Below are 23,812 nucleotides of genomic sequence, written 5' to 3' on the forward strand. Positions count from 1 at the left end.
GGACTTATCTTAAAGGTGTTCACAGCTGACTCCACACTAGAGCCTCATGGGGTCGGATAATGAAAATGAAATTCAAATCCTCACGTGGAATGACCAGGGCCTCAACTTTCCGGGGAAGCGTAGATCAGTAGAAAGCAGGCTCAACAATAGGGCAGGGGACATAGTAATTCTCCAAGAGACACTCTTGCTATCATCAGACGAGTAGCGTATTAGATTCAAAAGGTTTCAAAAGACCTACTTTGCCACCACAGGAGAGAAAAAGAGGGGGGGTATCCATTTTACTTAGTGATAGAATCCCATTAACGAAAAACCATGGTAAAAAGAGACTCCGAGAGTAGGTATCTCTTACTAAAAAGTCACTTCTTGGAATAACCGATCACTATAGCCAGGAGCTACAGTCCTAACACTGCCCAAGACAAATTCTTACTAGAGTTAATCCCTATCTTACTAACATTCACATCAGGTTACCTCCTCATTGGGGGAGACTTTAATATGGTACCAGCCCCACTGAAAGATAAAACTCTCCCCTCATCTAAATCAGACTTCGTCCGGGCTTTAAGCCTAGCCAAACTCCTCAGGGAATATGGGGTCCAGCGAATACACATTCTACTCTAATGCACATAAGGGCTTCTCGAGGATCGACCTACTTCTGGTCACGGGCGCCCTTTTCCCCTGTCTAGGGAAAATAGAAATCCACACCCGGTTGACATCCGACCACGCCACAGTATCGGCAGATCGTCGGATAAATGGGTCCCCAAACCCCCCCGCACCCTACTCCCCCGAGATACTGACGCCATCCTGCTAGACGAAACAATCAAGTCAGACGTAAGAGAATCGCTAACTAATTATTTCAGGGAAAACAGAACTCCTGACACATCCATTGAGATAATCTGGGAAGCCATTAAACCGGTAGTGAGGGGGACTCTTACCAGAGTTGGGTCTCTAAGATCCAAGCATTAACCTTAGAGTCGAAAATCTCAGCACTGGAGAAGGAACTAAAAATTCACTGAACCGGAACTGAAAAAAGCCAAAATAGCCCTAGAAATCCATTGGGCGGGCCGCTCAGCTAAAGCTCTAGCATACACAAAGCAGTTTTATTACAACAAAAGCAACAAAGCGAACCACATCCTTGCTTATACACTGCAGAGGGTACTTAAAAGGAACAATATAGCTTGGCTCCTAGGGGAGGATGGCAAGGCCGATACATTGACACCGAAAAGATGGAAACCCTAGTAGCCCACCACGGCACAATCATGGCAAGTCCACCAAGCCTCTCTGGAAAACAGTCTCAATCTCTACAGTACCTACAATCCATCAGAACATCTATAACTAAATCCCGGCTAGAATCTTTAGAAGCCCCAATATCGGTGGAATAAATATCTGAAGCTATCAAATCCCTGAAAAGCACTGCCCCATGCCCAGACGGGCTCACAGCTAAATTTTACAAAACATATGCACACATTCTGGCCCTACAACTTACGCTCTTATTCAATTCCTTTCTAGCAACTGGGAAGATGACCAAATCAATGGTGGAATTACTTACCATACTAGTTCATAAACCAGGGAAACACCCCGAACTGGCGGCCTCCTATAGACCTATAACGCTTATGAACAATGATGGAAAGATCTAGTTGAAGATTCTGGGGTCCAGACTGAAAAAATATTTCATAATAGATAGGGATCAGACGGGTTTCATACCAGGGAGGTGTACATATGACAACATCAGACAGACACTAGACCTCATTGAGAGCGCCAATAGAATGGGGAGAAGCTACTGGTCATCTCCTTAGATGCTCACAAAGCATTCAACCTAGTGGAATGGGAATATATCAGCCACGCACTTACACACCTGGGTTTTGGCTCTAACTTTGTGAAATGGACGATGGCAAACTACCAGATCCCAACCACACAACTCCGGGCAAATGGTATTAGATCAGAGAAGATACTCATGACCAGAGGTACACGACAAGGCTGCCCGTTATCACCCCTGATATTTGCCTTATCCATGGAACCTTTTGCTGAGAGAATCCGACAAAATCCAGGAATTCGGGGACTCATGGTGGGGGGAAGGGAATATAAAGTAGCACTTTATGCTGATGATGGTCTCAACTATATCACAACCAGACGCTTCTCTGGAGCTCTTATTGAAGGAGCTTTATGCTTTCGGGAGAGCCTCCGGATTCGTTGTAAATTACGGCAAATCCTCAGCATTAGCAATTAACCTCACAAAGAAGCAGAAGGAAGACCTTAGCCCCAGACTTTCTATTCCTTGGGCAGATGCCGGGATCGGATATCTGAGGGTTCAGATCCCCAAAAATCACAAGAATATCTATCAATGTAATTTCCAACAGCTATTTAGGGATTTCCGGAAGGATTTGGGCCACTGGGATAGGCAGGAGATCTCTTGGCTGAGCAGAATAGCAGCGATAAATAAGAATCCCATTCCCAGGCTGATCTACCAATGTGCAGCTCTCCCGACACATATCCCAGAAAGTGAACTGAATGCCCTTCAGAGGTCTATTTTAAAATTTGTTTGGGAGGTGGGGAAACCCTGAATAGCAAGGAGGTTCATGCTTCGGGGCCGGAACTCAAGAGGGCTGGGGGCGGCACAACTATCTCACGCATTTACATGGACCCAGACCATAGACCAACCATGCTGGAAACGGATAGAGGAGACGTGGTGCAAGCTTCCCCTAGCAGACCTTCCGCATGTGCTGACCCCGAGACCTCTGGCAAACCTGGGTCCTCTCACGGCAACGCAAAACACTGATAAACTGGAAAGCAGCAGCCCAAAAATGGGGATGTATGGGGACCTTAGGCCCGCTCACACCACTATGGGACAACCCAGAGTTCTCACCACGACTCCGTTCTCAGAGCTTTGCTGCCTGGAAAGAGGGGGGCCGGAAAAATCTCTGGTTTCTTAGAGGGGGGACACCCACTAACATTCGAAGGTTGCAAAGAAAAATTCCAAGGTTTTGCTACGCTGAGATCCGTCATTGGATATCCCAAAGGATTGTCAGGGAGAAGGGTGCCAGAGACCTAACAGCATTAGAACTGACACTAACTTCTACCTCCCCAAGAGGGAAAGTCTTCACGCTGTCTCGACTCTTGGATAAATCAGACCCTACCACTAAAGAAAAATATATGCTCAACTGGGAGAGAGACTTGGAGCGCACAATAGATATTAAACCCTGGGGCATGATCTGGACGAGATTACGTAAAAGCACCCAATGTGTCACAAACAGAGAGGGAGGATACAAGGTCTGCTATAGATATTATATCATACCGGAACAGCTGCACAGATCTAACCCAGTCATCCCATCGGGCTGCTGGAGGGGCTGTACCTCAGATGGAACACTATTCCACTTATTATGGACCTGCCCGAAAGCGACAAACTACTGGCGGGGGGTGCTGGACCAGATAAAATTAATCACAGGACTTGCAATTCCCAGGGACCCTGGGATCATACGGCTGGGAAACACCAAGGAAGGGAAATTTCGACTGACGGGTCATATGGTGCGCCTGTGCACCCACCTACTGACAGCAGGCAAAATCGCACTGGTGAGGTTTTGGAAAAATCCAGAGGGCCCTTCAATTCCAATATGGTGGTAAAAGTGTTGTGATATCGTAGTGGCTGAAAAGATTACAGCGATACGATCGGGGAATCTGAACTCCTTTCGAAACATCTGGGCCCCATTTATGGACTACGCAGATATGTTCCCTGGACTCACCCGAATACCCCCACTAACCCACAGGCTACAATGAGTTCAGAGGTTGGGGGATGACGCCTCGCCAACGTCATGGCTTCCCGGAGAACATTATACTACCGCAGACCCGATTTCCCGGAGAGAGATTCTGCTAGAATTGTGCTAGTGTTGTGTATTGTATGCATACATTACGCTATTCTGATGTCTTTGACAAATCTTTAAATGCCTAATAAAATGTTGATGTGAAAACAAAATTAGAACCTCCAAAAATTGTATTCTGCCCCAACACTTACCTTGGGATTACCTAGAAGAGCAACTCCAACAGACAGTTTCCTTTTCTGTCCCCCACTCAGTTTGATTGCCTGATTGTCTTTCACTGTATGCATGTCCATCTCTTGCAGAACCCGGTGCACCTGCGAGAAAGCAAAACCGTTCCATAGTATTAAAAGGGCTTAGAACCATTATTTTATTTTGGGTAAATACAAAAGGTGTACTAAATGAAATACAGAAAAAAACTATTAAAAACACATTTTGTAATCAGTTCTCAGAAGTAGAGAATAAATTAACATATTTTGCTAAGCACCAACATACCGGCTTGTAGCCAATACATATGAAGCGGGGGATGGGAAATCCTAAAGACATCAAAATAAAAGCAAAACATGTCCGTGCACATACCCATTTTAAGATCTTGATTCAGGGTAGCTTTGGAGGGCATCAAGGTTAAGACCCTGTACTCTGATGGTTTAGCCAGAATGTGGGCTGGCAGTTTATGTTGGTACTGCCAGATAGGAGCTTCCTGGAAGGGTTATAATGGAACCATTTTTGTGGAAACTCAAGACCTCCGTCCATCTATGCTTTATGGACGGCTCATGGTTTGACAAAAATGGCAGAACACCTATGCTGAGAATGAACAAGGCAAGTCCACCTGCTCTATGTGAAAGTGCACACTCAGGGGTGTGATGCTTTAAGCTCACCATAGCAAACAAGAGGAGAACAATCAGATTTGTATCAGGCTGGTTCTACCAACACGGACAGTGCAGTATCACAATGCAAAGCATATTCTTATGGACAGTGCATAATATTTTACGCCCAATTCTCTTTTGCACTGGGGGACCAATGGACTACCTACAGTGTGTTAGTTGCTTTGTTTTCTTAGGTTTAAGAAGAGTCTGGTTGCTTGGTTCTTGATATTTTCCAGTTTTTATAATTCCTTTGTAAATGTCCCATGTAGAAGATGTATGACATGCATTACTTACTGTAATAGCATTTCTGATGATTGTATCCGCTTAGATTCACATGCTGTGCATATAGTCCGACATCTAGTGGTAACCGCAGAGTATTGCATCTTGTCTTTCGAGGATCGAAAGGGAACATCGACATGGGCGTGCCTGTAACACTATCCCTAACACGTTGCAATCAGAGGGACCTCACGCGTCGAGGTCCCTCTGATTGTATTTTTTATGCTGTGAGGGAGCCTTATGACTATCGTGAGTACAGAAAGAGAGAAGAAGTAGTAAGATGTCTATGTTCCTTCCATCCAAGCGGGGAGGAAGTTTGGGTGCATGTGAATCTAAGCAGATAGAATCATCAGAAATGCTATTACGGTAAGTAATGCACATTTTATGATGCTTGTGAATCTGCTTAGAATAACATGCTGTGCATAGACTAGCAAGCAGTACACAGAGTTGGTGGTGGGATGTGAGAAGGAACAGTAGTGAAAAAGTGGCTTAGTACTGCTTGTCCCACCTGAGAATCACACCTAGAGTGAGTGTCTAGGTAATAGTGTTTTGTAAAGGTGTGTACAGAACTCCAGGTTGTCGCTTTGCAAATGGACTCGAGAGGAACATTTGCAATGGATGCTATGGATGCCCCAGTGCCCAAGTAGAGTGTGCTCTAGGCTTGAAGGGCAGATCTCTCTTGGCAAGAGTGTAGCAGAGTGTGATGCAATTGACAATCCACCTTGAGATGGCTGATTTAGAGACAGGGTCCCCTTCTCTACCAGCCGCCACTGAAATGAAAAACTAGTTTGTTTTCCTTAGTGGTTTAGTTCTTTCCAGATAGTACATGACTGCCCTGCTCACATCCATTGTGTGTAGGCTTCTTTCTGCCACGTTAGTGGGGTTCTGGAAGAATGTGGGTAGTTCTATAGATTGGTTCACATGGAACTTAGAAATGAGTGGGTGAGTGTGCAAAACCACCTTATCTCTGTGAATTGTGACAAAGAGGTTCTAGAATTGAAAGGGCCTGTAGTTCACCGACTCTCCTTATTGAAGTGACTGCTAATAGGAAGATGGTCTTGTAAGTGAGTGCTTTGAGGCTTGCCTTGTGCATCGGTTCTGTACATACTCCAAAATGCCCCGCTCCCCATCCCGGCCACAACATTCGCAGATATCAACCGGACCCTCCGCACACTTCTCTGGGGAGGGAAACAGCCACGCATTGCCCTAAAAACGCTCTACCGCTGTGTGGGAAGGGGGTATAGGACTGCTCAACATCCGCACATACTACTGGGCGGCACAAGCGGGGGTGGCGAATGAATGGCTACACGGAGACCCACTGCTACCACACATCCGAGTGGAGACGGGACACTTGTCCCCCTCCCCCCTGCATATACTATACGATAGCCCAAAGAACCTAAGAGCGGCACTGACCGGGTCCCGTCACATAAAGCGAGTTTGGAGGGAGATACATAGATACTTAGGCTGGGAAGACAGACCAACCCTGATCCAACCCCTCTGGCGTAATGCACATCCCCCCGAAATACAAAAAATGGGAAACTTTGAAACCTGGGAGAGGAAAGGGATATCCACACTGGCGGACATTGTCCAGGGGGGGGCGACTGACGAGGCTGTCTTCTATCCGAATTAACGCCCCTAGAAATTGCTCGACTTGGCTGGGGTCTAAACTGGATTTCTTCTCGTTTATGGAGAATCCTAGGCTGAAGAGTAGGTCTATCGTCTTTTGAGCGTTTGGCAGGCATGTTCCGTAGGAATCCCCTGTTATGAGCCAGTCGTCGAGGTAAGGCTATACTGGGATGGATTGCCTGTGCAGGTGAGCTGCTGCAACTGCCAGTACCTTTGTAAAGACTCTTGGGGCTGAGGCAATGCCGAAGGGGAGGACCTTGAACTGATAGTGTTTGTCCTGTTTCATGAATCTTAGGTATTTCCTGTGTGCCGGCAACATTGAAATGTGAAAGTATGTATCTTTTATGTCCAATGTTGCCATGTAATCCCTTTGGGTTAGCAGAGGGTTTACCTCTTGCAGCGTTACCATCCAAAACTTTTGTTGTTTGACAAATTTGTTCGCTGGGCGCAAGTCTAGCACAGGGCGCATGGCGAGATCATTTTTGGGTAGCAGGATGTACATTGAATAAATACCCTTGTTTACCTGTAGAACCGGGATGACTTTGATTGCGCCCTTTTCCTGCAGGATCTTGACCTCTTGCAGCAGGATACTGAGGTGTTCCAGTGTTAGACGCCTGAACTTCGGTGGTCTGGATCAAGGGGGCCGGCTGAACTCGATGCAATAACTGTGGGTGACTGTCTTGAGCACCCACTGGTCTGTGGTAATCCCCCTCCCATGCGTGTAAGAAAGATGTTATACATCCCCTGACCGGGGAAGCCTGGGAGGGGACCCGGATCTGAGAGTCATTTCTGACTGGGGGCCGGGGAGCCTCTAGGGATGGCATTGCGACCCCTTCCTTTCCCACAGCATTGTCCTCTAGGGGATACTGATTTGAGGCAGCAGACCCTTGTCCTGAGGATGTGTTACCCGTATTGTATTGGTTATGCGGGGAACGTGAATAGGCCTGTCCGTGAAAGGAACAGCGACAACTACCCCCTCTCTGTTGAAAGGTATTTTGAGTGATTTGATTAAAAGTTTTCAAAGTCTTGTGTTCTTTTTTGGAAGTTTCTAGCACCTCATCAACAGCCTTGCCAAACAGGTTAGAATCCTCCACCTGTTTGTTGATGAGAGACGCTTGTGTCTCCTGCTTGAACCCTGAGTTCTTCAACCAGGCGTGACGTTTCAAAAGGGTACCGTGGGCCAGGGTTCTTCCTGCCGTCTCTGCAGCATCTAAGGTGTTTTTAAGGATGTTATGGTTTACTTGCTTACCCTCTGATACAATTGTAAGCAGACGAGAATGCACTGGTTCGGGGACCTCCTGCAGCGAACATCCGAATAGCTGGCCAACAGCGTGGTATTGTTGGCGATGCAGGTGGAATTTGCTACTGCAGTAGTAATTCGCTTCCCTAGGGCATACCGTTTTTTGAATTCCTTGTCCGGCGGTGCCTCACATGAGGACAAAGGCACCCATGCCCTCTTTCTTGTTGTGGTGACCAAAAGAGAATCTGGGGTGGCATGTCCATGAATATAGAGAGGGTCAGAAGAGGAGGGGCAACAAAGTTTCTCCAACCGTGGATTCACAGCCCTGGTCTGTGAAGGTGTTATTAAGGAAGGGGCGATGCGCCTTATAATTCAGTTAAGTAAAGGGATAGCCTGACTGGCAGGAGGCTTCTCCTTTAGAATATCCTCCACAATATCTGAGTCTTGCACTGCCTATTTCGTGGCTATCTGGAAATGTTTGGCTGCTTTTTTCAGAATGGCATTAAACACCATTTGATCATCTATAGGAAATGCCTGACGCAAGTGTGGGGAGGATGGAGGATCTATGCATATGGTGTCAGGATCCGTGGTCTCAGTAGGTGACAGCCATGGTGGGTTGACCACCGGTGGCTCCTCCACCCGATCTGTGGCCTGGTTAATGGGATCCTCAAAGGGATCATCTTTTTGCAAATAGGTATCAAGAGGAACTTCCTCTGGATTTGTCAGGTCAAAGACCTCCTCATGAAGAGGGCCAGAGGTTCTCTGGAATTTGACCACTGAGGAGTAAAGGTCTTCCTCACTAGGCCTTTTGGGCATGAACCTTTCAGAGAAGTAAGCCTATTCATACAGTCTTCAAATTCTCCCCAGAGGGGTAAAGGGCTCCTCCTAGGGATCTACCTGCATGGAACCCGGAGATGTTTGAGTGAATACTGGATAAGGGCTGTGGACTCTCAGAATATTCATCCTAAGTTTCCCAGCCTGTGGACGTGGCTTTCGACTTGTCCTTGGGTTAACTGGCCGCGGAAACGATCTTTGCAAGACTCTCGTGGATGTTCAGCGCTTCCGAGAGGGGTTTAGGCTGTTCAAGCGGCCTCGCTGTAGATTTCAACGGAGCCTGAACATTATGCATCGGCGCGCTCTTAGGAGGCATCTCGACGGCCTTGTGACTTTCGGTGCCGGCACCCTTATCTGAAGAGTGCCCGAACGCATGCCGCTTATGCGGTTGCTGGGAGTACTGCCGACCGCGTAGATCGCCTGTTGGCGCCTTAGACCGCTTTGACGAATCCATCGAAGCAGTACTGGGGGTTGTGTGCATGCTTTTATGAGTAGCGGGTGCATCCCTGGGGTGTACATTCCCCATAGAAGAACTATCGTCCCACCTGGTGGGGCCGGGGACGGAGGGTTCGGAGCGCGATCGCTCCGATGAGAGGTCAATGGCATCCGTATCGGAGTCCGGGCTGTCGCTTAGCTCAACACTCTCGGCGCCTGAGGCGATGGGGAGCTGGGGTAGGTCGCCCACCGCTTAACTTGACGCTCCTTGATCATCTTAGGACGCAAGAGCTGACAAGATCGACAGGACGCCTCGTGGTGATCGCGAGGCAGACACTTATTGCACCTCTGTGCGTGTCCTTCCAGGGGTACTTTCCCTTACAGGAAGGGCAAAATTTAAATGGTGTCCTCTCCATAGCTCGGGCGTATTAAAGCAACGCCAAAACCAAAGGGGCAAAGAGAGGGGAGAAGGAAAGACATTCTTGATAAAGAAAGAGACCCCCGGACCCTACTCTCTGTACTGTATAGGTCGGCCAGAAGGCCCGACCACAGCACCAGCCGTCAAAGACTGTTTTTCCAATGTCGTCGACGGTGGTTGAGAAGTGATCCTCAAAGAGGGGATGATAATATATAAACGACCAGAGGTCGGGAAAGAATATCATTTAGCAATTTGTAAGAGCTCTGCATAAGGCAACCAGCTAGCTGGGTGGAAAAAAAACAATCTGAGGGACCTCGACGCATGAGGGATTTTGCGTACACTACACGTCACGTAAGGGATAGTGTTACAGGCACGCCCATGTCGATGTCCCGTTTCGATCCTCAAAAGACAAGATGCAATACTCTGCGGTTACCACTAGATGTTGGACTATAGGCACAGCATGGGATTCTAAGCCGATTCACAAGCATCAGAAATGAGGTTACAATAGACCAGCACATACAGCCCTATTGAACGTTGCTAATGGTAGAACGTTCCTGGCACACTGCATCCTGATTCAGAAGACAGATTTCACACGACCAACTATGTTATAGAAAACACAGGTGATGTGACATGGGCAGAAGGAACAAAGGGATTCTCAAAGGAAAATTAAACATATCAATTTCCTCTCCCCTTCCCTTACAAATACAGTGGCATGAAGTGGGCTCTGCTCATGATGAATGTTTGGCCATAGTTGGTGTGTAGTAAGGTGCTTGTCTGAAGTAATGCAACATTGCAATAATAGTTTTCACGACGAACACACTGCTCTTTGCAGAGACATGCTTGCCAATCTTCGGGTCCCCATGGATGAATACCTCGACCCTCATCCATTCTATGTGTACTGTGATAAATCCGATGGTGTTGTCACTCCTTTCCCAGCGGTGACCACTCCTCATGTGGTCACGGGATAAAGCAGCTACCTGATCCTGAGGGCTGCTATAGGAGGGAGGATCACATGGGAGAGGCAAACCCCAAGGGAGTGACTTGACATCATCGGACGAGACAGGGTACCCCACCTTTTTTTCTGTTATACCATTCATTCCGATGCCTTAATGGCATATTGTCATACCTCCCCTCCCCCACCTAGAAATGTTACTGAAAACACCTCCCCATATTCTCTACACAAGTCATCTGACTTGCCTTTCAAAACTAGTTTTCCAGAATTTCCATACAAGTCATCGATAACGGACTTCCTTTTTCCTAAATGCAAAAGTACTTGGGCTAAGAGGATGAGTCGAGTAATAAAGATCAATGGAGACCAAGAGCACAAGCTGCGCTCTAGTTGTGGCAGGAAAAGGCAAGTTGCCGGGAGATTTAAACCACATACCAGCTGACAGGGAGATGCTAGCTGGAGAACTCAAGTCCTCTCGGTGTCGTCCGAGGGACTGCAGGGCTGGTGCGAAGTCCATGGAGCCAACCAGCTTGCCAAGAGAACCAAGTGGAGCTGACTGCAGGGAAGAGTATGCTGCGAGGATGCCAGGAGCAGACGGAAAGCCTCAGAGTGTTTGCAGGTACCAAAGAGGAGGTGAGTGGGAACGGGACACCGAAGAGCTGCAGGCTTACCGTGGGATAGTCTATATATGCCATCCAGACCCGGTGAGTCCACCCAAGGGAAGCAGGGAACCGGGCGTATTGGCAATCCTCCATAAGCAAATAACATTTAATGAAATGTATGAGAAAGAGCGAGCAAGTAAATATTGCTTAAAGATACAGAACAAAGAAAATATTATAGACTGTCAAGTTTGTAAGTCTATGCTGTATACCAATAAGGAAAGCCCTGGCAGGATAGTATATCAGGCAGAGTCAAGCGAGAACAGAATAAGAGACTATTAGGTTTGAGAGTGTGTGCAGTGTACATGTGAGGAAAGCCATGGCAGGAGAGCATACCAGGCTCTTTCAAGTCACAAGAGCAAAGTCCGGGCAGGATAGTAAATCAGGCAGATTCAAGCTGCAAAAGTATTCATGTAAGAAAGCACTGGTAAGGAAGCATTACAGGCAAGGTCAAGTTGTACAGTGTGTAAAATACATCACCTAAGGAAGTCCTGGTAAGGATACAGCAGGACAAGCAAAGGGCTGAGTTAAAATATACCCAAGAGGAGAGAACACCTGGCAGTACAGTACACCTTGTATCCTACAAAGATACAGACTAACAGCCAAGGTGTTTTGTATACCAATTGTGTTGGTGATCAAGAGAAACCCAAGGAACTGATATTCATGAAAGTATAAAATAGAGTGAAGCGAACTCCAGGGGAAGGGATCCACCCCCCGGAACAAATAAATCTATCCCTCTGGAACTGTCTGTGTTGGAGTTACACATTTCCTTTTTCTGAACATTTATACACTACTCAAGGCCAAAGACATTACCCTTTTCACCTTAGAGTTACTTTTGTTACAATGCGAGGGCCAAAATGGTCCTTTGCACACAGGACAGTTTGCTTTGGACATCTTGACATCAGACAGACCATTAGTTTTATGTTAGGTAGGGAACTACCTCTTAGAGCAGGGACAGAAGCAATTTCCAACCCCCTTTTCATTTTAATAAGGTTTATGGCCAAAATCATGAACCCCAGTCTCATTCCTGAATCCTCACAGTACCCATAGAATGTCTTTGCACCTCCTTTGTCACACATTGTGCCCTGAGCTATACCCCGCCCCTCTTCTCCAACTCATCAAGCTATGCTCTGCACACCAACTTCCTTTTCCCCGACCAGCCATGCTTTGCTTTGCCTGAATTCTTAGCAGTATGATATCTGCACAGGCCCATCTTCCTTCTGCACAGCCTTAGTTTCCCTCTACACGCCCCAGCCAAAGTTGCAAAATGACAGTGAAACACTTCACCCCTTTTGCCAACTCATCTTCCATTCAGGGTGCCGAGAAGACAAGGGTCTGTGAGGTAGAGCAAAGAGATAATGAGGCAAACACCAAGACCACCATCTACTCTGCTGTACCCAAGTCATTCTAGGCGGCAGCTTGAGAAGGCAGCAGACATGATCTGACCCAGCGGTGTCTACATCCCTTATCGCTTGCAACTGAGAAATAAAAGTAGTATGCACAGCAACGTGCAGAGGTAGCACAGAAGTTGTGACGGCATCATGAAGTGGACACAGACAAGAGGTGTATAGTTTTGGCTATAAACTCTTATTAAATGAAAATAAGGTTGGGAAAAAGGTATAACTTGCCCTATTCTACGGGGAATTTTCCTTACCTAAAAAAAACTAAGGAAAGTCTGCGTCAGGATGTCCAAATTAAAAGTTCTGTCTGTATCCACACCTAACCTGGGCCTCACTTAATACTTGGAAAAATGTGTACGGGTTTTACTATCTAAATAATAAGTGTTCAATAACTGTTTAAAGCAGTTCCCAGCTCTGGGCTATGCAGTAGGGATCTCTTTCCCACACTTCAAGACAGTTCACAATGCCAAGGCATTCTCTTCCCGGAGCTTCAAGACAGTTCGCAATGCAAAGGGGATCCCCTTCCCGGAGCTTTCAAGTCTCTCAACTTCATCAAAACACAGTTCTCAGGGATACGTTCCAGCTCCCCCGATTTGGTTACTTTTGATCGGTTTCACAAAGGTACATTTCACAGGTTTCACAAAGCAAAGGTTCCTTGACTTGAAAAACATATCTTATTTATTTATTTATTTTTATTTATTTACTTGAATTTACTCAGGCAAAACCTGAATTTCATCAAGGTTCCGAACTGATTTAGTCTCTTCACTTCTTTCACGTATGCTGTATGGTACTTTGTCATTTTCCTTCTGTTTTTCAGTGCATATCTGGATTTTAACGCTTCTCCATGATCAGTTTTAAGATCTCGGTTCAACTAGAGAATGTCTATACTCGTTGTCAGTCTGATCTGCTGGAATGCTAGTTCTATTAATTTGACCATTGCAACCGTCCATCTGGTAGTTTCTCCTGAGATTAGTCTGTTCCACAGATGATCTTCCTGCACCATTCAAGGGTTAGCTATCACCGGTAGGAGGTATACACTTCTGTTTTGTTTGGTTTTTGGACAGTGTATAACCAGATGTTTCAGGTTTTCTACCAAGGCTGGGTTTTTGCAGAGGCGACAACCATGTGCAATCGTCGGTACCCGGATGTTCATGATTTCATGTGTTAGCAACACATTTAGGGCCTCATTACAACCCTGGCGTTAAGGGGTTAACGGCGCCGTAAAAGGCTGTGGCGCCGTTAAACCCTTAATGCCCGATTCACACTTTAACGCCTGCTTTTTGCAGGCGTTAAAGTCCAACCCGCTAAGGGACCTTGGTGCTAATTACGGCACCGTAATTTACGGTACCGTAATTAGCGCGTTCCCCATTCCCATTGAGCCCTATGGGCCAAAAATGGGAATGGGGAAGGGGCCATGGTGAGTGGGGATTTACCGCCCCGCCAACCTTGGAATGGGGCGGTAAATCCGCCATCCACCCTGGCGGAATCCGGCATGGACCATGGTGCTAATAGCACCGTGGTCCAACGCCAGGGTTGTAATGAGGCCCTTAGTCTGGCTTTCAGAAACAGGTTTCTCTTCCCTTTATCTGGGAATTTGACACAACAGTTTTGTGGACTTTTTAGCTTGTTAAATGTCAGTGGAAGATGTATAAATAGTTTGTTCACGGCTGCTTTCTCAATAGTGTGAATCCAGTCCATCTCCTCCATTTTTTGTTTCACTCTATCTGGGTTTTCTTTCAGATCGTTTTCTGTGCATGCTATTAAAGTCAGCATCTCTTTTAGTCTTCCTATCCATTTTTTTAAAGCTTCTAATCTTCTTTTATAATCAAACACAGGTTTCTCTGTCGTTATTTGAGTGGCTTTTGAATAGGTATGTGTCCTCTGTCTAGGCGCAGTTGTCGGACCACACAGTCCACCCATTACAGGTCACGCAACCAATACACATTACTTGACACTTCTCATCAGTTCCTTGTATACATGCTACCACTGCTTTGCCACCTTTCATCTGTTACTGCTTTGGTGCATTCATATGGCTTTTGCCAGTGTTCGTTCTCTCAACTCAAAGTTCCTTCATAGATTTAGAAAACGCCCAAGACCAACTAGGGAAAATAAGGGAGGAACTTCACTCCTCCATACAGGAGGTAAAAAAAGACATCATGGACCTAGAAGAAAGTAGACACAGCGGAAGCGGGGCTCTCAGAAATCGCTGAAGACTCAAAACAGTCTAGCGCATACTGGAACAGATTGCCAGAGCAACACACAATTTGGAACTCCAGGCAGAGGACCTGGAAAACAGATCCCGAAGATCCAACGTAAGGGTCAAGGGCTTGGTCGAGACAATTAGCGACAGAGACCTAAAAGAGACCATGAAAACATGCTTCAGCAGCCTCCTACCAGGCACACAGCCAGAAGACATACTCATCGACAGAGTGCACAGAGTTGGCCCCCCAAGAAAAGAGCCAGGAGCTAGACCAAGGGACGTTCTGCTAGCAATGACCTCCTACACGCTGAAGGAGGAAATCCTCCGAGCAGCAAGAAACTCACAACCGGTCACCATCAACGGGGCCCAAATTCATCTGTTCCAAGATCTGGCTCTGTCTACCCTACACAAGAGAAGATTAATGGCTCCCGTAACAAAGGCATTAAGAACCAAAGGAATTACCTACAGATGGCACACCCCTTTGGACTACAGTTCCTCTGGGAGGGGAAACAACAACGCATTACCACCTGTGAGGAGGGTGTATCGCTCCTGCGCCTAGAGGAAGAGGAACCGCATCCGGATGCAAATCCCACACGCAGCCTAAGAAGTGCAAACTCCAGGCAGTGGGAATGGTCTGCTGCTCCAACTAAGAGGCGTGGCGCGGAGGGCAAAGGGAGAAGCCAACCAAAATGACCTCGGCCCCCTCGAGGGGACAACCAAGAAACGCAGAGAACGACCCCGGAACAAAGGAAAGACCAAAAACGACGCATGTCAAAGGACAACATAATCCTTGGACGGAGGGAAGAAACAAACCACCTTGGAATCAATTCAGGACAGACACAAGTCCTGGCGGCGCACACATTGGAGGAAAGGTGATAACCACCACCCCAAGTAGGGGCGCAGAGGAAGTTCCATGGAACTTTGATCTGAAGGGTACTGGGGAGGGAGGGAGGAAGGGGCTGGGAGAGGTACAAGGAGAATCATGAAGTTCAGCAAATTGGGGGATGGCACAGATCAGTAAAGGCAAGGAAGAAAGGATGAAACGACCGAAGGAAGCACACTGGAAGACAAAGGTACACGAACACAAAATATATGGCTGATCTGAACCTGGTTTCGCTCAATGTACAAGGCCTAAATTCGCCAGTCAAACGCCGCTCTATCCTGACGAGACTCATAGACTTGCTTGTCAATCGCCTTTTTACAACAAACACACCTCCGCCCTGAGGACGAAGGAAGACTGAAACAGAGCGTTCCACCAACAATAAGTGGCCTCAGGCGGGAGAAAGACCAAAGGAGTAGCCATACTGATTAGAGCCAATCTGATATTTAAAAAGCGGGCAATATACAGGGACCTGGAAGGGAAGTATGTAATACTAAAGGGGATTATATAGGAACAACTATACACACTAATTGCAATCTATGCCCCGAATGAGAGACAGGACTTATTTCTGAGGGATATGCTAAAAACTCTGGGGGGCTAGTGTGAGGGCCAGATAATAATCGGAGCCGACTAACTGTGTCATGGACCCCGCACTGGACAAAACTCTCCCACCCACAGCAGCAGACGCAAGAAACAGGCAAGCGTTGGGCATACTCTTCAGAGACCTTGAGGTGATAGAGACATGGAGATTTTTTCACGCTCAACAGAGAGAATTCCCCCACTACTCTGCTGTCCATAGGGGGTACTCCAGAATCTCATCCACCCTGATCCCGTGTATTAGCAAAGTCGAAATAGAGGTACAATATGTGTCGGACCACGCCCCAGTACTGGTTCAAATGTAAATGGCCCAAACCATCTACAAAACCCCTAGGCCCTGGAGACTCAATGAGATGATCTTGAAGGACCTGGCCCTCAGAGCGAATATAGAAGAGTCGATCCAGAATTACTTCCAAGAAAACGATAATGGGGAGACAAACTGGGGGGTAATATGGGATGCCGGAAAAGCAGTGATCCGGGGTGAACTTATCTCACAAACGACAGCGTACCTGAGGGAAAGAGAACTCATTAAAAAGAAGCTGGAAGCAGTACTAAATGATGCAGAAACCCAACACAAAGCTAGGCAATCCCAAAAAACACTCAGAGCGGTCCGGAGAGCAAGAGCCCAGTTAGAAGCACATGTGGCAGAATGCACAGCACTAGCACTGATTAACACTAAACAGTCATACTACGCCCAGGGTAGTAAAGCAAACAGGTTCCTAGCAGACAAACTCCGCAAACAAAACTCCAGTAATTACAAAGTTCAACTAAAAGACGCCAAAGGGGGGCAAGGCGCAACGGAGAAAAGGAAACTCGAGATAATGGAAATATTCCACCAGGGACTGCTAGAAAGCAAACACTTAAATCACCACACACACAGAATCTCTCGAGGATCTCCCTCCCCCTAGATTACAGAGGAAGATAACGAAGCTCTGCAAGCCCCCATTTCGGCACAAGAAATTAGTGATGCTATTACAGCAATGCCCCCCCAATAAAGCCCCAGGCCCGGACGGCCTCGGGAGCGGTTATTACAAAACATTCCATAACCAACTGCTAGGCCCTCTAATAAAATTGTTCAATCATATAAGAGATAGCGGCTCAGTCACACCAGACATGGGAAACTCCACCACTATTCTCATACTCAAACCGGGTAAAGATCCCACGGACTGCACCAGTTATCGGCCGATTTCCGTACTCAACACAGACGCAAAGCTCTATGCCAAGGTCCTCGCAACTAGACTCGCCGAGGTCCTGCCCAAAATAATCCACTCCGACCAAGCTGGGTTCATAAAAGGGAGACAAACCCAAGACAATATTAGACGGGCTGTGGATATATTAGATCTGGGAAGCAGGACAGGACAAAGGTTCTCCATAGCAGCCTTAGATGCCAGGAGAGGATTTGACAGCCTGGACTGGAGATATCTAGAACTGGTGCTGCAGAAATTCAGATGCGACCCCAACTTTAGTAGAATGGTTTTAGCAAACTTCCACCTCCCAAGCACGACATTTATGGTCAATGGGGACCCCACGTCAAAAATCAGAATACGCAGAGGGACAAGACAGGGATGCCCACTTTCGCCCCTAATCTTTGCCATGGCTATGGAACCTGTAGCGGAAACAATACAGCAAGATCCCACCATACAAGGGGTTAAATGCGGGGGGACCACACACAAGATAGCACTATACGCAGATGACATAATGCTGTTCATCGGGGACTCCAAGAACACACTTCCAAAAGCACTCGATACCCTACAAGAATTTGCACAGATATCAGGATTCACCATAAACTTCATGTCAGGGTCCGGCTTGACTGAAATCCATAGGAGCTGATGCTGGCCCCACAGACCCTCACCAGGAGTTCACCTCTCAACCCTTAAATATAAGCTGAGCTGAAAACCCCAAGAAAGGGAAAGGGGAATTTGGAGAAAATAACAACGGAGACACAGCTGCCCTTCAACCGTCTGGTAGGCTCTGGTATCTGTGATAAACAAATACACCTGGTTACTAATATAATAAGAAAACTTCTTTTCTAAATTATGCTAAATAAATTCTAAACTCTTTACCTCTTAAACCTCAGTAAAAGACTTAGAGGTTAGTAACCTTTGTGGAATATCTTGTAAATATATCTTGTATTGTGCAAATAGTTCAAGCCAACCTAGTCTCTTTAGAATCCTAAAGTGATGGCCTTTGCAACATCTTTTCAGAATTAGATATTCTTCTTACTTCAAAGTTCTTCTGATCTTATGTAGTTTTCAATGCTTACATAAATTGCAGTCTTTCTCTGAAAACATTGAGTTCTATTTGCATAGATTACTTTAAATTATATTCTTTAACTTCCTGGAATACTGCTTTCTTTCTGCGTGTGAATTGTTTTTTCCTTATTTACACATTTACACAAAGAACGTATAGTTTCTTCCTTTACTAGCGTGTGCGATAAACACGTGAAATCAGAAGACGTGAAGAATTGTCCTCGCGTGTAAAATACACACGCGATTATCTTAAAAAACCCGCGCGCGTGAAAAAATACGTAAACGCGATAAAAAATAACACGCGCTGATAAAAATGGACTCGCGCTCTATCGCAGCCCGACACGCGCTTTCTCTGAAAACGACTTTCACGTGAAAAAATGTACACGCGCTAAAATTCACACGCGCAATTCTTTTTGGCACGCGCTCTATCGCAAACCACACGCGCTTTCTCAGGAAACGACTTTCACGTGAAAAATGTACACGCGCTAAAATTCACACGCGCAATTCTTTTTGGCACGCGCTCTATCGCAAACCACACGCGCTTTCTCAGGAAACGACCTTCACGTGAAAAATGTACACGCACTTTAAAAAGAACACGCAAACGACAACTTGCGAGCTCGCGCACACATTAAACAGTCTTGAAGAATATTTCACACAGTTAATCAACTTTAAAATCCTACGCACAATCTTCAAGCTTGTTTTCCTTATAATAACTTTAACTGTAATGTCTCTTTTCTCAAATGAACTTGAAACTTGTTTACTCTTTAAGTTTTCTTATAAAAGAAAATGAAAGTTCACTGTGACAATCTCAAAATCTTTAAAAGAACGATCCCACCTGATAACTTCTTGTTCAAATTGGATCAGCAAACGATATTCTTACTTTGGTAGATTTTCTGAGCTCTGGAAAGGCCTTACTTAAGGAGCTTAACTAATACACAACCAGCCACTGAATTTCTCTGGATGAAAGGCAGTTTAGAATCTTGCTCATCTCCCAAGAATCAAACCCATTGTCCTCTCCACCAATCAGGCAACCAAACATATCATTGTTTCTTTAACCAATCTTTCACTCCATCTTGACTTGGGCAAGCACAATGTTAATTCTATGAACAAACTCTTCCTGTTACTAAACCAGCCAGTTCTAAAAGAACACCTAACCCAGCCAGCTCTAAAGGCACAATGTTAATCTTGTTACTCTTCCTGTTATGAAACTAGTCAGTCCTGACAGTACCCCCCTCTTCAAAGCCCTGTCCCAGGGCCTGGTTTAGCAGGGAAACTCTTGTGAAACTGTTTTATTAATTGAGGGGCATGTACATCTACTTGATCCTCCCAAGATCTTTCTTCAGGACCGTATCCCTTCCAGTCAATAAGATATTGTAAGGTACCTCTAACAATCCTGGAATCTAAGATTTTCTTAACTTCAAACTCTTCGTCATTGTCCTCTGTGTAAACTGCTGGTGGTGGTTTTCCTAATCTAGTTCCTGACACACAAGGTTTCACTAAGCTAACATGAAATGTAGGGTGACTTTTGATACTTGCGGGTAATTTCAGTTTGATTGCTACGGGATTTATTATTCTTTCTATTTCAAATGGACCAATAAATCTCGGACTAAATTTAGTTCTTCTCTTTAAACGTAAGTTTTTTGTGGACAACCAAACTTTTTGACCCACCTGATAATGTGGTGCTTTATGACGTTTCTTATCAGCAAATGTTTTAAATCTTAGCTTACTTTTTTCTAAGGTTTCTTTAGCTTTCACTAAACCATCTCTAATACAAGGCAATCGCTGCTCAACCTCTGGATTGGAATACTCAGATGGTAACACTTCTTTCAGAAATCGTGGATGGAAACCATAGTTGCTAAAAAATGGAGAATACTTAGTAGAATCCTTGACAGAATTGTTATAGCTAAACTCTGCTAGCCAAAGAAGATCTACCCAACTTCCTCTTTCTTGCCAAAAAGCTCTAATATATTTTTCCAATTCTTGATTTACTCGCTCTGTTTGGCCGTTGGTCTGTGGGTGATAACCTGAAGAAAGCTTTACCTCAATTCCCAACTCTGTACAGAAAGCTCGTCAAAACTTAGAAATGAACTGGGACCCTCGATCTGATACAATATGTGTTGGTAGACCATGTAATCGTACTACTTCTTGCAAAAAACTTTTTGCCAGATTCCTTGCAGAAGCCTCTCCTTTCATGGGAATGAAATGCCCAGCTTTAGTTAGTAAATCCACAACTACTAATACTGTAGTGTAACCTTGATCTTTGGGAAGATCTACAATATAATCCATAGAGATTGTAAACCAAGGACTAGGAGGTACTGGTAATGGATTTAATAACCCAGATGGTTTTCCTCCTCCTGACTTTACTCGAGCACAGACTTCACATGTTTTCACATAGTCTTCAATTTATTTTTCCTTTCTTTCCACCAAAACTTTCTCTCAACCAGTTCAATAGTTTTACGAATTCCAGGGTGACCTACCAACTTGGATTCATGACATTCTTGCATAATTTTCTTTTGCAGTTCCTTGCTTGGAAGGTAAATTTTAGAATGAACACATGGAAATCCTTCAATTAAATGTCTTCCAGAATCCTCCGCTAACCAAGATTGAATTCCATCTTCTGGTAATTCCTTTAGAATCTTTTTAAGAAGCTGATTCTCTTCCTGTGTAGCACTTAGGATAAATTTTTCTTCTGCAATCACTGGTTCTGGTAATAATTGATTTTCAACTTCTCCCGAATATCCTTGTCGTGATAAAGCATCCGCTTTACCGTTTAACCGCCCAGGCTTGAATGTTATCACAAAATCGTATTCTGAAAAGAAAAGTGACCACCTAAGTTGTCGAGGTGATAGTGTTCGAGCAGATTTCAAAAACAGAAGATTTCGATGATCGGCTAAAACGGTTACTGTGAATCTTGCTCCCAACAGATAATGTCTCCATTCCTGAAATGCTTTCTTGATTGCCAGGAGTTCTCTGTCTGTAATTGTGTAGTTCACTTCTGCTGGAAGCAATTTCTTAGATAGATAGGCCACAGGATGCAACTGTCCAGTTTCAGGATGCCTTTGAGAAAGCACTGCTCCAATTGCAACATTAGAAGCATCTGCCTCCACAAAAAATGGTTGTGAAGGATCTGGGTGTAATAAGATCAGTCCAGATGTAAAACAGTTCTTCAATGTTTTGAAAGCTTGATCCGCTTCATCTTTCCACTCAAATTTCATTCCTTTCTTCAATAATTTGGTGATAGGAGCAACAGTTTGAGAGAAATTTTTAATGAATCTCCTGTAAAAGTTTGCAAAGCCCAGGAAGCTTTGGATATCTTTAACACAAGTTGGAGTTGGCCACTGTTCAACTGCCTTAATTTTCTTCATATCCATTACCAAACCTTTGGGGGAAATCATAAAACCTAGAAATTCCACTTCTCTGGTATGAAATTGGCTCTTTTCTAACTTAGCAAATAGTTTATTCTCCCTTAGTCGTTGTAACACTTTCTTGACATGTTCTTCATGTTGCATGAGATCCTTAGAATAAATGAGAATGTCATCTATGTATACTACTACAAAGATGTCAATAAAATCTCTTAATACCTCATTTATAAAAAATTGAAAGACTGCGGGAGCGTTACACAATCCGAATGGCATTACTTGATATTCGAAAAGACCAAATTTTGTTCTAAATGCCGTCTTCCATTCGAGCCTCCTTGGACTGACTAATTACAGCAGAAAGTTCATTGAGGGCTACGCAGAGATCACCAGACCCCTGATTCATCTCCTGAAGGGGGGGGTCAAGTGGGAATGGGGTCCAGAACAAGCCGAGGCAGTAAAACAACTCAAGAGAAGCCTCTCACAAGCGCCTTGCCTAGCTTACCCTGTCAGAAACAAGGAGTTCTTCCTGGAGACAGGGTTCTCTAATACGTGCTCGACGGCCGTATTATACCAAAAGCATGACAAGGTCAATAAAGTAATCTCCTATGCGAGTAAAACTTTATCCTCTGTGGAGGAAAAATTCAACGATTGTGAGAAGGCACTCCTGGCAACGGTGTGGGCATTGAAGAATTACCGCCCGTTTATCCAGGGGGAACACATCATAGTGGAGACTCCACACCAGCCTCTGCAATATCTCCAAAGTGACAGAATCCGGGCCGGAAATGTGAGTAATTCCCGAATTACTTCCTGGATTCTGTCAATGCAAGGATTTCCTGTGGAGGTCAGATATGGCCAAAACAAGAAGAGTCCACTCGCGCAAGGTCTGGCTGACTTGCATGATTGTGCCAGAGAAAACTGTCTCGGGGACGAAAGTCTAAAAATAAAGGACAACATGGAGGCATACCTTAATTCCCCACACAAAGTCTTTGAAGAGGACAAGTGTGAGGGAATGCCCACTGTCTATGTGGATGGATGCTCTTACCATGTTGACAACAACGGGGAGAAAGAACTGGTGGCTGGCGTAGGGAATGCATGGGTGAATGAGTTCCCAGAACCCTCCGCTGGACACAAAATTGGTCCCCGAAGTAGTCAGGTGGCAGAATTGATGGCTGTGCATCAGGCCATCCTCACTGCTGTCCAGCATCAACTCCGCGAACTGGTCATAATCACAGATTCGGATTATGTACGGAACGGGTTCGTGGAGCACCTGGTTAATTGGAAAACCAGAGGCATGTTATGTGCTAACAACAAACCCTTGAAACATGGGAAGTTGATCCAAAACATTGATGATCTGGTCACCTCGAATGGGATGACCATCTATTGGAAAAAGATTAAGGGTCATTCCAAAGTAGAGGGACCAGACAAAACTGGAAATGACTTAGCTGATCAGCTGGCCAAAACCGGGGCCATCCAAGGGGATCTAATTGAGATTGAGTCCCTGTTGGGGGAAATCCAGGTCACTGCCATCACTAGGTCCCAGACAAATGCTCACAACGACCTTTCAATTGTACAATGGAGTAAGGAGACCCCTGATGCTGATTTGATTACCGCTCAGAAGGGGGATCCAATTATTGGTAAATTTTACCAGCACCTTGAGGACCCTGAGAACTTTCCCCTGACGGATACCGATTACATTGGGAAAGAGGACCTAAGAGTGTTGATGAAATGTCCAAAAATGTTCCGGATCCAAGACGGTTTGCTGGTAAGGAAATCCAAAGCTGGCCACGATCAGTGGGTGGTTCCTGCCTCATTCCGAAGCCTGATGTTAAGTCACGCCCATGATGCGGCCACCGCCGGTCATAGGGGGTTTCACACAACATTGGAAATCTTAAGAGAGGTTGCATACTGGCCACACATGGGCCAGGACCTTCAACCAATATTTGAAGGGTTGTCTTGTGTGTGCACAATTTCAGCCATCATCCCTCACGCATCGTGCACCTCTCCAAAAGAGGGGGATGACA

The 23,812-nt window shown here is 45.5% G+C and overlaps 1 protein-coding gene across 1 annotated transcript in view; it reads right to left on the bottom strand.

The window, feature by feature from the left end:
* The window catches only part of LOC138583120 (cholesterol transporter ABCA5-like), a 3,134,767-nt gene that overhangs the window by 1,961,754 nt on the left and 1,149,201 nt on the right, over positions 1 to 23,812 (bottom strand). Inside the window, exon 14 of the mRNA XM_069655080.1 lies at positions 4,001 to 4,120. Within this exon, the coding sequence (XP_069511181.1) occupies positions 4,001 to 4,120 (120 nt within the window). The remainder of the gene's footprint in view (positions 1 to 4,000; positions 4,121 to 23,812) is intronic.

This window comes from Ambystoma mexicanum, chromosome 3q (genome assembly GCF_040938575.1).
Source record: "Ambystoma mexicanum isolate Mex_15411 chromosome 3q, UKY_AmexF1_1, whole genome shotgun sequence".
Classification (NCBI taxonomy): domain Eukaryota; kingdom Metazoa; phylum Chordata; class Amphibia; order Caudata; family Ambystomatidae; genus Ambystoma; species Ambystoma mexicanum.